At 36.1% G+C, this 16,022-nt stretch overlaps 1 protein-coding gene across 5 annotated transcripts in view; it reads right to left on the bottom strand.

Moving 5' to 3' along the window:
• LOC128025992 (adhesion G protein-coupled receptor B3-like) overlaps window positions 1-16,022 on the bottom strand; it is a 147,789-nt gene that overhangs the window by 56,054 nt on the left and 75,713 nt on the right. For all 5 annotated transcript variants that reach the window (XM_052612648.1, XM_052612647.1, XM_052612649.1 and 2 more), the window contains 6 exons: window positions 13,943-14,107; window positions 12,868-12,969; window positions 10,864-10,970; window positions 9,334-9,528; window positions 6,052-6,120; window positions 1,783-1,891 (listed from right to left, as the gene is read on the bottom strand). In XM_052612648.1, the coding sequence (XP_052468608.1) occupies window positions 1,783-1,891; window positions 6,052-6,120; window positions 9,334-9,528; window positions 10,864-10,970; window positions 12,868-12,969; window positions 13,943-14,107 (747 nt within the window). The remainder of the gene's footprint in view (window positions 1-1,782; window positions 1,892-6,051; window positions 6,121-9,333; window positions 9,529-10,863; window positions 10,971-12,867; window positions 12,970-13,942; window positions 14,108-16,022) is intronic.

The raw sequence follows: 16,022 nt of genomic DNA on the forward strand, positions 1-16,022 counted from the left end.
TGATTAGCTGGATCAGGTGTGTTTGATTAGGGTTGGAGCAAAACTGTGCAGAGCTGTGGCCCTCCAGGAATTGAGTTTGAGACCAATGCTCTACATATCCATGCAGTGTGCGTATGTCAAAAGAATAAATCCGACCAGAAGCTTGTAACATATAAAAGCCCATATCAACCCGATTCCATTATTCAGCGTTCATGTAAACCGGATTCGTCAATCAGAATGAATGAATTCCGATGGAAGCCAAAAGTGTCCATGTAAACATACCTACTGAAAATTCTTTAGATGAATAACATTCGATTATGAACGCAATATTGCATAGCTTGTCTGTGTGAGTGTTTTTATTAATGCAATTTATGTTTTTGCTAGTACAGCACAAAGCACTAGTCAACTAAATGATTGTTACATGGCAAAGATGAATGCACTTTCGGAAGTTGAATGTAAGGGAAATGTCAATTTGGAATTTCTGTGTTCTAATGTGATATTGCTGTTCATGTTCTTGATTAAATTTTTTTTTATTGGTGTAATTAATTTATACCATTAACAAGACGACCTGTTGAATTCATCTTGGGAGCGATTTTTAGTCCAGTGCCTGTATATAAGATTAGTATTGACCTAGTTCAGAGGCTGTCATATGTGAACCAAATTACTATGTTGTGTTTTTTCATCAGTTTCAATATGAAACATTTTATGTGGTTTTCGTTATATACATTTGACAGTCAGGATGTAATTAATATAAATTACACTTCCATAATGGGAAAAAAAATAGGGCCTAAAACGATTTTATTAATATGGCCAATGAAAGTGTTTGACCTTTAAAAATCTCAGAAGGTTCTTTGCTTTTTGGATACAACCAAGAAGGTCAAGGTCATTAAATTTAATACTTAAACTGCTTTTTAGAAAGTCATGAAAGTGTACTGTATTCTTGAAAAGTGCCAAGAAAACTATACAAAATCTGATAATGCAATGCATAATTTTCAATGATTTTTTGCCCATACTAAGAAAGCTTTAAATGTCTTGATACTTCATTGTACTGTACATAATATAATGACAGCACAATCCTGTCAATGCTTTATGGCAAGACACATAAAATAAGTTAACATTAAAAAAGATATCAAAGGTGCCCTTCAGTAGAATTACCTTTTTAATGATAGTTGGGTGTAAGCACCATTCCAAACATTATAGACTCTGCTGACATATAGGAAGGTCATTCTTTATCCATTCATTTCATATTTGTTGAGCTCTGCAATTCATGCAGATTGCAATTTCATGGGTCAACGTTCTGTGTGCTCGGATTACAAAAACTAAGCAAATGTGCTTCATCACTGGAAGCAAAGGGAACTTTTTAGCTATTTAACTTTGATTTAGTTCAAATGACTGGAAAGGAAATCAGAATTTGACATTTAGCACTGGATTCTTTCTGTGACATGGGATATTTATGGGAAAATGGATGTTTAAAACCTTTACTTTAGAAACGGAAATAAAAAAGCAATTAGGTAAGAGGCCGAAATATTTAGTTTTTGAAAATGAGAATCAAAGCACGCTGCAATAGATATAACCAAACCCTAACACAGTCTCCTCTTACCCGAGCTGAAATAAGATGAGGCTGTTTGCATTAGAATTTAGCACATTAAGTGGAAAGGGTTTGATTTTAATTAACATTATCGACTGGCAATTGTTTGCCCCCCTCCATGCACCATTTATCCTCAATTACTGACGACACACAGAACTGACTGGAAGAGTCAGCAAGATGAGTGGCTTGTGGGAAGGTTTCTGCGGCTCTGTTACCCAGATTTCCAGTCAACAGGTAGGCATTGTGGAAGTCCTTCATTCCCAGCCCGACGATGTGGATGAACTCTTCAATGACCTGCATGAGCTCCACAGACCCCGGGTAAATCTGGGGAAAAAGAAACATAGGGCACAAAGGAGAGAAATGTTACTCTTACCTGCAAATGCATATCAAACACAATTACAAATCTGAGGGATTTTAGATGGATTTGAAATTCATATTCATATTTAATTACAAGAAACTAAAGAAAACTTTTGGTGTCAAATTGGAAGGTTTAAAAGGTTATAGCTAAAAGATGAATAAAATGATACAACGAATGACAGACAAAGAAAAAACTGTATGAATGATAGAACAAACTTGAACAAACATTAATTAAACAACAGAACAGAATGATAGAACAAACTATGGATGACTGAATGGATGGAAGATGATAGATAGATAGATAGATAGATAGATAGATAGATAGATAGATAGATAGATAGATAGATAGATAGATAGATAGATAGATAGATAGATAGATAGATAGATAGATAGATAGATAGATAGATAGATAGATAGATAGGTGGATGGATGGATGGATGGATGGATGGATGGATGGATGAGCCTAGTAAAGGCACTTCGACCGACTCTTTCGAAAGGAGACTATAAAGAGTTTTTAAAGGGCACTTCCTCTGTATCTCATACTGAGTCCTTCACAAAGACAACCTCATGCAGCAGAGTGATTGTGCAGGGCTCAGAGCCTCTCTAGTGGACCAGCCATCAGTGTCAGAGCAAATGTCCTCGCGATTCCACAGCCTCAGCCTGTCAAAGCACCTGCTCTCTTGCAGTCAATAGCATCACTATTCAGCTAACCTTCAGGTAACTGAACTTGGCTATTTACATCTGCCATCAGATTTTTATAATTTGTTAATGATTTTAGCATGAGCCAACAATATTCAGTGAAATTTTTACAGCATTTAACCTTTGTTAGTAAAATGTAATGTAATGTATGTAAAATGTTAGCTTACAATGCATGAAATAATGCACATATTTTAATGCAATTACTATACTTTAATATAACTTTTAATATTTTTAAAAATGTATTACTAAATGGTGATAAGATTAAAAGTATGAAATATGGTATTAAATGAATCCTTACTGCAAGGTTGTATTGTAACCTTGTTGTATATTGATCTTTGTCAGTGTTGTTAACAAACTAAAATTATTTAAATATTTTTATTAATTAAAATAGTAATCTTAAAATAGTAAAATAAAATAAATTAGAAATGTTGCCTAGGCATCTAAATGAGATAAATTGTTTAAGCTGAAGTACTAAAATTACTAAACGTGAAAAAAAGCAAAAACTAATAATAATAATAAAATAAAACAAACAATTACTAAAAAATTATGAATTTGAAAATATAAAATATAAAAGCTAATTAGATATGTAAAAGAAAAAACACTATAATACATTATAAATAATAATAAAATAACACTGCTTGATTTTGATATAGTAGTTTAATCAAGACTTTCACATGCCAAGTTGTCTTAACTCTTTTACTCAGCAGATTTACAGTATGGATTTACATGCCATATGACAATGTGCTTCCTATTTCTCTCATCTCATTAGCATCTGAACCCCCTTTCCTCGTGACAACAAACAGAGCACAGAAAAACATTGCCGCCAATCTGAAAAAGTAAAAAATACTGATAAATAAATACAAACATGGGTACAGAAAAAGAGCACTGAGTGACATTTCATAATTAGCACCCTTAGTGAGGTGCAGAAACAGGGCGATGGAGTCACATATCTAATAATCCTCTTGGCAGGAGTCAGGCTCTGCATTCGCATGGGGGCCGATCTTGGGCCAAGCCAATCAGACAGGCTGCAGACAGGGAGAGAGATGCTGAGGGCACGCAGGCAGATCAGCCCATCCTCCCTCGGTCAGACTGCTGGGGGACAGCAGAGAGCATCCCTCTCCATGGCAACAGCGCTGGGCTGCTGAAGTGTGCAGGGAAGACAGCAATGCGGGAAATGGCCGAGGTTGACGGCCATTAGATGAACCAGCACTGTTTCTGCACTGAGTAACATGCAAATACAGTAAATTTTGTGCTGTCATATATATTCTCTACTGTCATATTTATATTTCTTGCCCTTTTGTACTCTTCTGCTATTTATATTTCAGCCATAAGTATATCTAACTAGTATATGCTAACAGGTACTGTATGAACGTAGCACATTTGCACCAAAATACCAAGGCAACTGTCTTTGCTAACAGAAACACACCAAAATAATATTACCAATATATCTATATTTATATATATATATAAATTTTGTGTTAAAATTTTTGAATTATATTAAATGTATAGTTATGGCTTTTATAATATAATATATAATTATTTTTATCAATTATTTTTATTTTGTTTATTTATATAACTAACTAAATTGTAACTCTGTACTTTACAGATTAGGATCCATTATACTCTACTTTTAAACGCAACTTCCTAAATAAATAAAATATTTTTTTTCCAGAAAGAAAATGATAACTATAATACATTATGTTTTTATTTTATTTTATTTTTTATTTAATATACGGTATAATATATTACAAAAGCTATTATTATCATATATTTAACTAACTTCTATTGTTAAATTTTTATTTGTATTTTATATAATATAATATAATATAATATAATATAATATAATATAATATAATATAATATAATATAATATAATATAATATAATATAATATAATGTAGTATTACTCCTTTGCTATGGATGGATGAGAAAAAAAAATAAAACAATGCAAATTTTACAAAATATATCATTAAAACGTGTATAAATCACTCGTTTTTCTAAAGAAACACTGAACATTACTGACACCAGCAGGTAAAGTTACAGGGGAAGTCTGTGTCTCTCTCGCCTCCCCTGAACCCAATGAGGTTTAAAAGACCCCCTAAAACTTCAAGCAATTTTCAGGGCCGGACTATCGAATTGAAAATTTGAAGGGGGACCTATAAAAGTAGAAATTACATTTAAATGCATATTCATATATAACCACATTATATATATATATATATATATATATATATATATATATATATATATATATATATATATATATATATATATAATATGACATAACATTTTTATATATTCTTTTAATATGAATTTATTATTATCCTATGGATTAGGATATGAAATAAAATGTATCCCACTACTATCTAAAAGCAAATAACAGCATCAGTTAAAGTAACTAATGAAGCTGACTCTAAAGAAGAAGACAAGGCAGACAGAGAAGACCAAATCCTGGGTGATCTTAAAACGTCAGGGCTTTCTAAGGTCAATCATTTGACAGAGCTGGTGAAAACCGTCTCAGATGTCCTTTAATGAATTTGAGGAGCTTGAAGATCCAATCTGTGATAAAGCAGAGGAGGAATGTGAATGGAAACGGGAATCCCCTCTGTTCTGAGGACAGATTTAACCAAGCAAAACTCTTCTGGCGAAACAAGCAACCGGCTATGTGACCTGATCTCCAAACACACTCCTGACTGAAAAACATACTACTTTCCTTTAAAAGCCTTGTGACACTTCTCTACTGTAAATTCTTGTAAAGGGCTAATTCGGTTGACGCACAGCACCCCAATTCGCTCAAGGACACGTTTTACCAGAAATCGGGTGATAAACATTAGACGAAGGAGCTCCAAAGCAGCTTACGTTTGACAGACAGTAACATTACCACCGTCTGCTTAAGAGGCATTACCAGTTCAGGCTTAAAGGAAAGAAAGAAACATTTAAGACACGCAATTTGGTTCAATGCAATAATAATGCAGTTGGAGAGTTTCTGCAGAACATTCAGCCTGTTCAAGTCCAAATCCCTCAGGCTGCTTTTAGACTGTCTCTCTGAGAGAAGTGAGAGTGAGAGAAGACTGCTGATGGAGGGAGGGCATGAGAGCTGGACATATGCTGCCAATGCTGCTGCCACCAAGTGGCTGCAGTGGATATTGCAAACGTCCTTCCACCAATAAACACAGCAGGGAAGGTCAGTATTTGGCAGAGAAGGTTTGATTTGACACAGCCCTACCTGTGGAGACAGGCACCTCTTTGACCTGACAATTACCTAAAGCATCTGCACCGGTGATGGCAATCGATTTGCCGAGGGCTCATCACACAATATACAGCCTCAGAGTGACACACAACACCAGATACTCTCTGCGATGTGACTATAATAAAGCAATCTCGACCCCAAAGATTCAAAAAGCACCCGTTCACAATGTTCAGACCCACCTGTTGCGCGTCTTCCCATTTCTCTCTGTTCTCCTCTTCCAGGAGATTGCTGATGATCTGAAAAAAATTCTGTAAAGAGAAGAAATTGCACTTAGTAAAACGCGGCTGTCACAGGAACAGGCTGGTAACATCTTATTTCAGTCAATATGCTTTGAAAGTTATATAATACACAGTTGTGGTCAAAAGGTTACATATACTTTGCAGTATTTGAAAAAAAAAAATCTGAAAAATAAGAGGGATAATACAAAATTCATGTTATGTTTTATTTAGTACTGACCTGAAAAAGATTGTATTATATTATTATTATTTTTTATTTATTTATTTATTTATTTATTTATTTATTTGCAAAAAAATATGTTTTGAGCTCCAAAAAAAAAAAAAAAAGAAACAGCTCTGGCTCATCCAAATAACAGTATTAAGAATCAGTTGTATGTAAACCTCTGAACTGGGTAATTTTTATGAATTCAACTATTAATTTCTCAACTGGACTATATGTAAACATCTTTTATGTGAAATATCTTATTCAAGTCAGTACTAAATCCAAAAAAATAGCATGTATTTCGATCCCTCTTATTTTGGTAAAATAATTATCATTTTTCTGATACTGATAAAGTGTACACTTTTGACCACAACTGTATAATGTATACAGTTTGAAAAGAATACATTTCAAGAGAAATCTGTTTTAAAACTTTTTTTGTGTGTGTGTGCTTTTTAAAGTTAAGAATATATTAAATTGCAACCCTTTTCATTAAAAAAAAAAAACTTAATATTGAATTTGAAAAGTGAAATAAAATTATAAAAGAACATAATAGATCATTTTGATTTATTCCTTTAAAGAATATAATGCATTATATTAAACATGGATGTGGTTGTTGACCATGTGTTTTAAAGAACTGTGCTTTTAAAGGAATATAAATGTATTAAAACTGCATGATAACTAAGGCTTTAATTAATCATGACAACATTGAAAACAAATTCTGAGATGTGTTATAAGCTGTTATGAATGACTGAATTCATTCAGAATAACTTTATAATACATTTGAGAAAATGTTATGTTTATAAATCACTGCACAGCACCCACAGAACTGTCAAGGAGTACGTACCATAACGGATGGGTAATGTTTAATGAATTTGCATAATAAAACACAATTTGTGACCTTAATTTTTATATTATGAAGCATTATAAAAGCAATAATGTACTTGAGGTTGTGGTATTGTGAGAATTTTGCAGTGACTGTATTCATAAAAATAGCATGGTCTATACTGCTTAAGTATATTAAATTGACTTAAAATTTGAATTTTACCTAGTCCTGGAAAAAGCTAACTAGAAATGTGCATATCTGGATTGTCTGAGGAAAAAAAAACTACTCAGTGTTCCCTGAAAAGGCAATGATGAAGAATCTCCCCTACATTTCAAAAGTCTAAACAAACAGTGTCTCTGGGAATTACACCGAGGATCACAGCACTGATTTACAGTGAGATGATGGGAAACGTCCAGCGGTCTCGGCTCTAAAACGCACCTGGGATTTCCTGCTGCTTTCAATTCAGGGATTGGTTGATCACTCAAATGTGCACAGAATTAAAGGGGAAGAACAGAGAATTTGAAAGAGCTTGGGAGAGCTGTCTTCTACAAGACTGGAAAGAGAGCTGATGTTTGCTGCGGTGACTGGGCTGAATGAGATATCCAGCTGGACATGTGCCTGTCTTTTTTTGTTTGCTGCTCTGTGCCATGGAAGGCAGGAGAGAGGCAGTGTCTTGGCTCCGGCACGCTTGTTTTTCTACTTGAATGCTTATGCTCCCTCTTGTGGTAATGTGTCCACTTAAACACAGCATTAATACGTTCCAAAACACACAACCCACCCCGGCACACATGCGTGGGGAGGAGAGGCCACACCAGTTCACATCAGGGCCTAGATAAATCCTCCTACACCAACCCGACACACACACACATACACGCACAAAATCACATTACACTCCATATTATGTAAACATACTCAGATTCTCACAAACAGGTCATGAGAAAAATCGGTTTGTTTCGGCATTGGGAAGGTTATGACAAGGCTTTGAGATGGAATGATACAGACTTAGTTACTATCTCCTATCAGCAGCTGGCACACGGTGTTACAATCCCATAAGCTCTCTGTGAGGGGCAACAGCACCAAAATATGTATCAGTCATGGTCCCAAGTAGTGACATTGCCATTTTGAAGGTGCTGTAAGTGATTAAGCGCCATTTCGCTAACTTCACCCAAATGGCTGGAATGTCTGGAGAGACCTGTCAGTACTCCCATTCATCTCAACGGCAGTTCCTTGACTTGCATGTCACCCTCTAGAAACACGTGACTGGCATGCTGCTTTCTTTGCTCACAGGCATTCAGTTCTGGAGATATGCATTTAAGAGCCATGTGACGAATCATTCTGGTGGAAAATAATGTCATGACAGCTCTAATAAGCTGATGGCTCCATAAGACTGCATACAGTCCCAAGTCCTTCACTAGCGTCTATGCTGAGTTGTGATGTCAAAGACAGCAAAGACAGAAAAATATAGTTGCTCTAAATGCTTGCAATATCCAATTTCAATTTTTCTTGAAAATCATATAATTAAATATTCCCAATTAATTTTACCATTCAAACATTTGGGGTCTGTAATGATTTTGAAAGAAGTCTCTTATGCTCAACAAGGCTGAATTTAATTGATCAAAAATACAATAAAAACAGAAATAATATGAAATAATTTATTTGATGCCAAAGCTGAATTTTCTAGTATCCAGTCATCAGTGTCACATTTGACTTCAGAAATCATTATAATATTCCTATTTGCGGTGAAAGAAACATTTCTTACTATTACCACAGTTAAAACTAATTGTGTTAGAAACCATAATACATACTTTGGGCAATATAAAGTTCAAAAACTGCATTTTGAAAAAAAAATATATATATATATATATATATATATATATATATTTACATTCTAACAATATTTTGTAACATTATAAAAGTATTTTGATTGATTTAAAGCACTCTTGGTGTATACAAGTATTCGTATCTATGTGTGAAAATTACTGACTCCAAAATTTTGAATGGTAGAGTATTTGCTGTTAGTAAAAAAAATATATATATATATATCTGATGTCTTGTAGTGCAGGAATGTTCTGTGTGCTATCACTTTCAACCTGCATTACTGACATTCAAGACCTAAGATAAATTGAACACAATTTAAAACATTTACAAGATGGATATAATCATTGAGGTTAGCAAGAAATGTAATTATTTTCTCTTTTACCTGAACGTCATCAGAAGAGGGTTCATAGCTGGCCCTTTTGAAGGTTTCTGTGACGTTTCGAAGAATCTCCACTGAAGAGAGAAGGTCACCTGCATAGAAATTGCGTCTTTGGGTGAGGTCCAGGAGGACCTTCGTAACCTGTGACATGCCATCTCCTGCCAGATTCCTCTGACCTTTAGCAAGGTGCCCCTGGACCTAAAGACAGACACAGGGAAAGAGACTGGGTTCTGTGTGCACTTCAAAGAATGCAACACTAACACAAAGTTATAATATAAAGAACTACCATTAGTTTTTAAAGGTGAAGTGTGTAATTCCTCAAAGCATTATTAAACGTAACTTCTATTATTCCTCAAACACTATCCTGTCTGATATTAGTCGTATGAGCAGATAAACCCGCCACAGAGTAGTGCCTTCAACACCTTTCAAAAACATAAAAATATCGTACCAACCTCAAACTACTTGAGCAGTAGTGTTTTGCCCTAAATTTTAAGCAGAAATAAGAGCATCAAAAATGACACTTCACCTTTAAGCAATAGAAGGATGAAAAAGCATGCATAAGTCACGCAGGCATGATGTAATACACACTGACTCGAGAAAGAGGCTAAAGAGCGTAGACAGAAGAATGTGTGTGTGTGTGGGTCAGGTTTTGCCTGCACTGTGAAGAACAAAAGCCCCCATCAGGATAGTAAACCCTGATTGCAGACCTCTTAATAAAAAACAATAAATAATGCCTTAATTAAATTTTTTAACGGCAAAAAGGTGTGAGAGCTAGAGGATAGAAAATATCATTACCTCAGTATAAAGCCAATACGAGACAATGGAAAGTCCCCACCATACTTTTGCATGTGTGTGTTGGTGTGTACCTACTTAACCATATTTTGGGGACAAATTTGAACCCAAAAATTAACAAAACCTGACAACATCGCAAGACACCTCCATTTGGGGATGTCCTCATTAGTAAAACTGGTATAAAAATAAAGTAAATAAAGTAGGGTTAGGGGTAGGGGTGGGTTTAGGTTAAAAAGAGTATAACTATCTGTATTTAAAAACAATAGAAGTCTATGAAATGTCCTCATTTAGATAGCTACGTAAATGTGCATGTGTGTGTGTGTGTGTGTGTGTTTGTGTGTGTGTGAGACACACCCAAAAGCTTGGAAATAACCCAACTTATTGCATTTGAGAAAGAATCAAATAAGAGGAAGATGAAAACAAGAACGAAAATCATTCATTCATGTCGAGCAGGTGCGTTCCCAGAAAAAGCTCCGGTGAAGCTGGAACTACCATCTCCAAGATCTTACAGGAAATTAGAGCGAGTCCTCCATTAGAGCGGGGTCTCAAAAACTGCAATACAAGCGGTTTAATTTGCCTTTCCGATGATAGCAGTTTATCTTGCAGACCTGTGTGGTGGTCTGCGTTGCCGGGTGGGAAGGGAATGGGCGGAAATAGTTTGGGTGATCGTGACGACTGCGGGGGTAATTTATGGCACGTCACAAACAGAAGCAGAGCACGGGAAGCTGACTTTGCACCTACTGATTGCTGCAAGTATCTGTATTCATTTGCAATGCATCGAGCGTAGCTGGGCTGCTCCCAATAGGCCACCCCGCGGTGATCCAGTGAGCAGCGTCGACTAGTGGTGCCTGCAAAGAAGGAGGAGGGAGAAAAGAGAGATACAGAGAGGAGGTTTATATTTGTTCTTGTAAGTCTTTTTTCCTTTTTCATTCCACCTGTCAGCCCACACATCTTTCAGGGAGAGGATGAAAGCAAAAGCCTTCATCATCACCTAGATGTGGCGGTTGCCAGATCACATGTGCCTCACATGTGCCACTGCCGTATATGCATACGAACAAACCAAACTGTAATTATGCGCTTTAAACAACTGGTTATAATTCCCGCTCACAGAATTACAATGTTAACTGAAGCCAGCTGTCATGCACCAATTTGACTTTTTTGTATGACGAATGCGAACCGAACCCTGCAACCTGAGATACTTACAAGTCTGCCGCCCACATTTGAGAGCGAATAAACAAATGCACAAAATTCCTCGCCTCCGATTCGTCAGAGCGTGTCCTACAAGTATCGTCTCCCATTAAAGACGTTTCCTTGCCTTTAGAACAACCTCATCACACCCGCCCGCACCCCTCTACCACATACGTCTTATCAGCTCTCGTTCTAACACGGTTCCACCGCCTGCAACCCAGCCAGCAGCGAAACACACTCAGCCCACCTGAGACACAGCTGCAGCCAGCCGTCTGCCCTCAAGCTGAGGCATCCAAGCAGGGACATCCAACCCACAGATCACAGAAAACTCCCACAGAGCCGGATCAAAGCGGACGCACTCAGAACTCAGCATTAAAATACATGCTGCCACAGAGGGGCCTGACCAGATTGAATCTCACACACACATGTAAAGATCACACAAACCTCGTCCAATCACCTTTGCGCACAAAATAGGAAAAGGCAAACGTGAAAAGATCTCATCCTGTACATTTTATCGTCAATCATTCTTCTACATCCAAACGTTTGATTCTTGTCGCTTTCATTCGTTTTTGTTGGAGTTTAATTGAATTCCCGCCTCATAATGAATGAAGTTTCTCCAGCATTTCATGCTGCTGCCGTCAGATCCCACTCCAGTGCTTTTGCACGACCCAAAATTTCAATGTGAGTTATATGGAAAACAAACAAGTAAATGTAAATTTAACTAATTCCACCCACGGGTTGACACACTTTGTCTTTTATGTATAAATGAAATAATTAAATGTTATCAAACCAAAATAAAACATTTTATAAATTCAAAAGTACATTCGGGCCTATGGTGGCAGTCCACCCACATAATGAAATGTATCCACAAAAGACATTAATCCATCTATGCACGCATTTGCAGTCAGCCTCTGCTCGCCTAGTTCTAGTTATGCTGGACTGTTCGCTGTTATCTCTGAGTCTGTGCTGCCCGCATTTTTTATATTACTTCCAGCATCTGCCATTTCAAGGACACTGTAGCGGCGATGCAGAGCATCTTCACAACAGGAGACAGCAGGAGGTTACAGGATCTCAACAGAGAACAGTACAGCACCTTCTGCCAATTTCAGACCACAATCAGTAAGGCTCACACCTCAGACCAGTCCAAGGAGAGAGGGAGAGAGCGCGAAAGAAAAGGGACACCTTTAGAGTGTCAAAGTAGAATATACCCGATGGATTTTATTGCTTTATGTCTCCTCTGCAGCTTCGCAAAGATGTTGACAAAACGCTGGAGGGTTCAATGGTATGCAAATGACAAAAATCTCTAGGTACACACAGCATACGCCATTTAAAGGCAGTCACAGCAGTGCTGAATATACTAGTGAGAAACATTTGTCATAGTAGCCTTCTGAATTTATGAATAAATTCAACATCATTGAAATAAATGTGCTGCAAAAGAAAAGCTGATAAAAAAAACATAAGCTGTGTTCTTTTTCGGTGACGCAGTTCTATTGCTTCTTTGTGTCTTTTTGTTAGGCTGAGTGCTCTTCAACGGCTGACTGTGGTGGCTTTTCTTACCCGTGGCATTGGGAGGACACCTGTTGAAGGCCAGTTCCCCAGAGGGAGTTCTTCTCCACAGCATGGACACAGCATAATCCTCAGGGCATATTTCATAAGGAGCTATAGTTCAGGAATAAAAACACACATTTGTAATTTTTGCAGACCGTTATTATTATTAAAAGGATATTAGAAAGATGACAAAAAAAAAGGATGCTGATGGAGAATGGGGGAAATGGATCAGAATATAATCAATTGTACTGTAGTTGCCCAGATATAATTGCCACACCATTTTTGGTCATATGAATGCTGCAATATAATAAAAGGAAATACTAATGCATTTCTAATGCACATATACAATTAAAATTTTTAATGTTAATATAGTGCAAGGTTATGTTAATTTCACATTGCCTATTTATGAATTAATAATAATACAAAATCTTAAAATATTATATTATATTATATTATATTATATTATATTATATTATATTATATTATATTATATTATATTATATTATATTATATTATATTATATTATATTATATTATATTACTGGATTACTGATAATGATACTGGATTGTTTTTAACATACAAATTATATTGTAAACTGAAAATCATACATCTCTGGAAATCCTTACTTAAAAATGTTTTTCAAGACAGTCATGTTCCATCTATTTGACCGCAACGCTAATTTCAAGCATTTGAGATTACGGGAATGGTTAATTCAGTCAACATTATGAGATTCTATAACTGTCCTTGTGACAAACCTATGCATGTATGAAAATGCATGTAGATGCATGAACATAAAGCTTTGTTTCCATGGAAATTGCTTCTAATAGATGAGAATAGCATGACATCATTTATGTGACATTAAATATCCATTACTGGTGAAAATTGTGTTGACCATTCCTCGCTGGAAAATACAATTATGGTATATGTTCATTATTTCTCAAACAAATAATGATTTAGTGCAAAAAAACACTGGACATGGATTTCTGAACGGAAAAGATAATTATCCCTGCATCCGTCTCTCATTCACCCCTCTCTGCCCATTCTGACATAATTGACTCTTAGGGCTCAATTATTCGCAGGTTACCTGGGCAACGCTGCTCGCTGCATCTGCGGACCTCCTCCCCGCTGCCATCGCATGGCTGCCCCGTGACCGCCAGCCCCTGGCATATGCGCACCCTCCGCTGCCAACCACCGTCACAGGACTTAGAACACCCACTCCACGGAGCCCAAGTGTTCCACTGTCCGTTAGCTGAAAGACAGATACAGGCGTTGAACAAAATAGTGTGAACACCTACTGTAGAAAACGGGCAATATTTATTTGTTGAAGTGCTTTACCACCATTTACCTTTAATACAGCTTCCAACCTTCTTAGAATAGATTAATACAACTTTTAAATAGTCTCCAGTAGAATTTCATTTATCAGAACAAATGCCAATTACTTCAGAATTGTTAGAGGACTGGGAATCAGCTTCTTTCTCTTTTCTCCAAAACTGACCACAATAATGGAATAATAATTAAGTCAGGTATTGAGATGGCCAGGGTAGATGTTGAAATTCATCTAGGTGCTCCAGCTCCAGAGATTTTATGATCATGACACTATCATTTTCATACTTCAGAACTGGTGTCTGTGATTAGAGTTTTAGTGACTGCGGCTCTTTCATGGATGTTGGCTTTGTAAAGTTTTCTATGGTCAGTTTTTGTGCAAACAGGGTCGTCAGGGTGAATATTGAAGTTTGCTTTCAATTTGCTGCAGTAGTTCTGTGCCTTTTGGACACAATCCTTCTAAATGTCCAATGGTTTCAATCATTCACCTTCACCCAATTATTTATGCCAATTATTATTCTTTGCTGAACATAGCTTGACATGCTTTTTGTACACAGTCAAAAATGAAAAGACGTTAAAGTTTTTCTTAAAACTTTAAACATTTGGGCTGTTAAGGTTAGAGATGCTCCTGCTAAACAGGCTAGACACAGCTAGATACTGTACATTATAAAGAATACATATGGAAAGAGTACAGTCACAGCATTCCCTTTAATGGCAACCTACACAAATTATATTAACCTCTATAATAATGGATGTTCATATTATTTTGTCCAATCCCTTTACATAGATGTGTGGATCATCTCATTCTGTTCATCGTTTCTTTCATTCCATCTCTTTCAAGCTTGACAATGACATCTTTATGTGGATGATTGTGCACTCTTAAAAAGTTATTTGAGCCATCTTCTGTGAAAGCTAAAGATTTACGAGAAATATAGCGTGGAACATTATAAAACACACTCGTTTGCAGATGAGTGTTTGGAGCATTAAAAACCATCCAGTTTCTTGTCATGTTGACATGCTCTAGAGGCCAGAGATGCAATAAAACTAGACTTTTGGCAGAATTCGCTCTTGATTTAATTAATAAAATCATTACCACGATACTTGCAATGATCTGATATTTGTCTCTGCTTTACGAGCGTGAGGGTGCCCTGCAACTGGGATAATAATTTTCCTCACTTTGCCAGTCTGAAACACATTTTATGGTAAAGTTTTAAAAGGCTTCAGAAAATGTTATGGGCTTCTAATGAACGGGGTTAAATATTGTTTCTTGCCATTGCAAAGGAAAAAAGACAGATGTTACCCTCAGCTGTGCTATAAATCATGCGTGAGAAAGGACATGTTCACCTGTAAACTAGCATTTACCTGTGCTGAATGTACACTAGTGTTCAAGGACACATTTACATTAACATTTAGACTATGTGGAGGCTGCTGGAATGTTATTCTGAAATCAATAAATATGGTCAAATCATATAAAAGCACTGAGAGAAGTATTTGACCTCTATGGAGCTTCATAAAATATCTTTTAATCAAGCGACCTCAATATAAGTGTCAAATGGTCCAGTTAAAAAAAAGCTTAAATATCTGAACTCGTATAAGCATTCAAGGAAATATTCTACCACTCATGGCAAAAATGTCTCATCCTCAGTCTATGTAAAGCTTCTCTTAAATGACCTTCATCTATCCAGTAAGCAGATTTGCATTTGCATTTGTTTGTCAAAATCTATGACAACTGAAATAAATATGAATCATTTTGACCCTTTTTGATAGTTCTGAAATGTCACAATGTGTGATTCAAAAATTATATTTTTATAAAATAAATCATAAATAAAGTAAAAGCAAAA

Source organism: Carassius gibelio, chromosome A13 (genome assembly GCF_023724105.1).
Source record: "Carassius gibelio isolate Cgi1373 ecotype wild population from Czech Republic chromosome A13, carGib1.2-hapl.c, whole genome shotgun sequence".
Lineage (NCBI taxonomy): Eukaryota > Metazoa > Chordata > Actinopteri > Cypriniformes > Cyprinidae > Carassius > Carassius gibelio.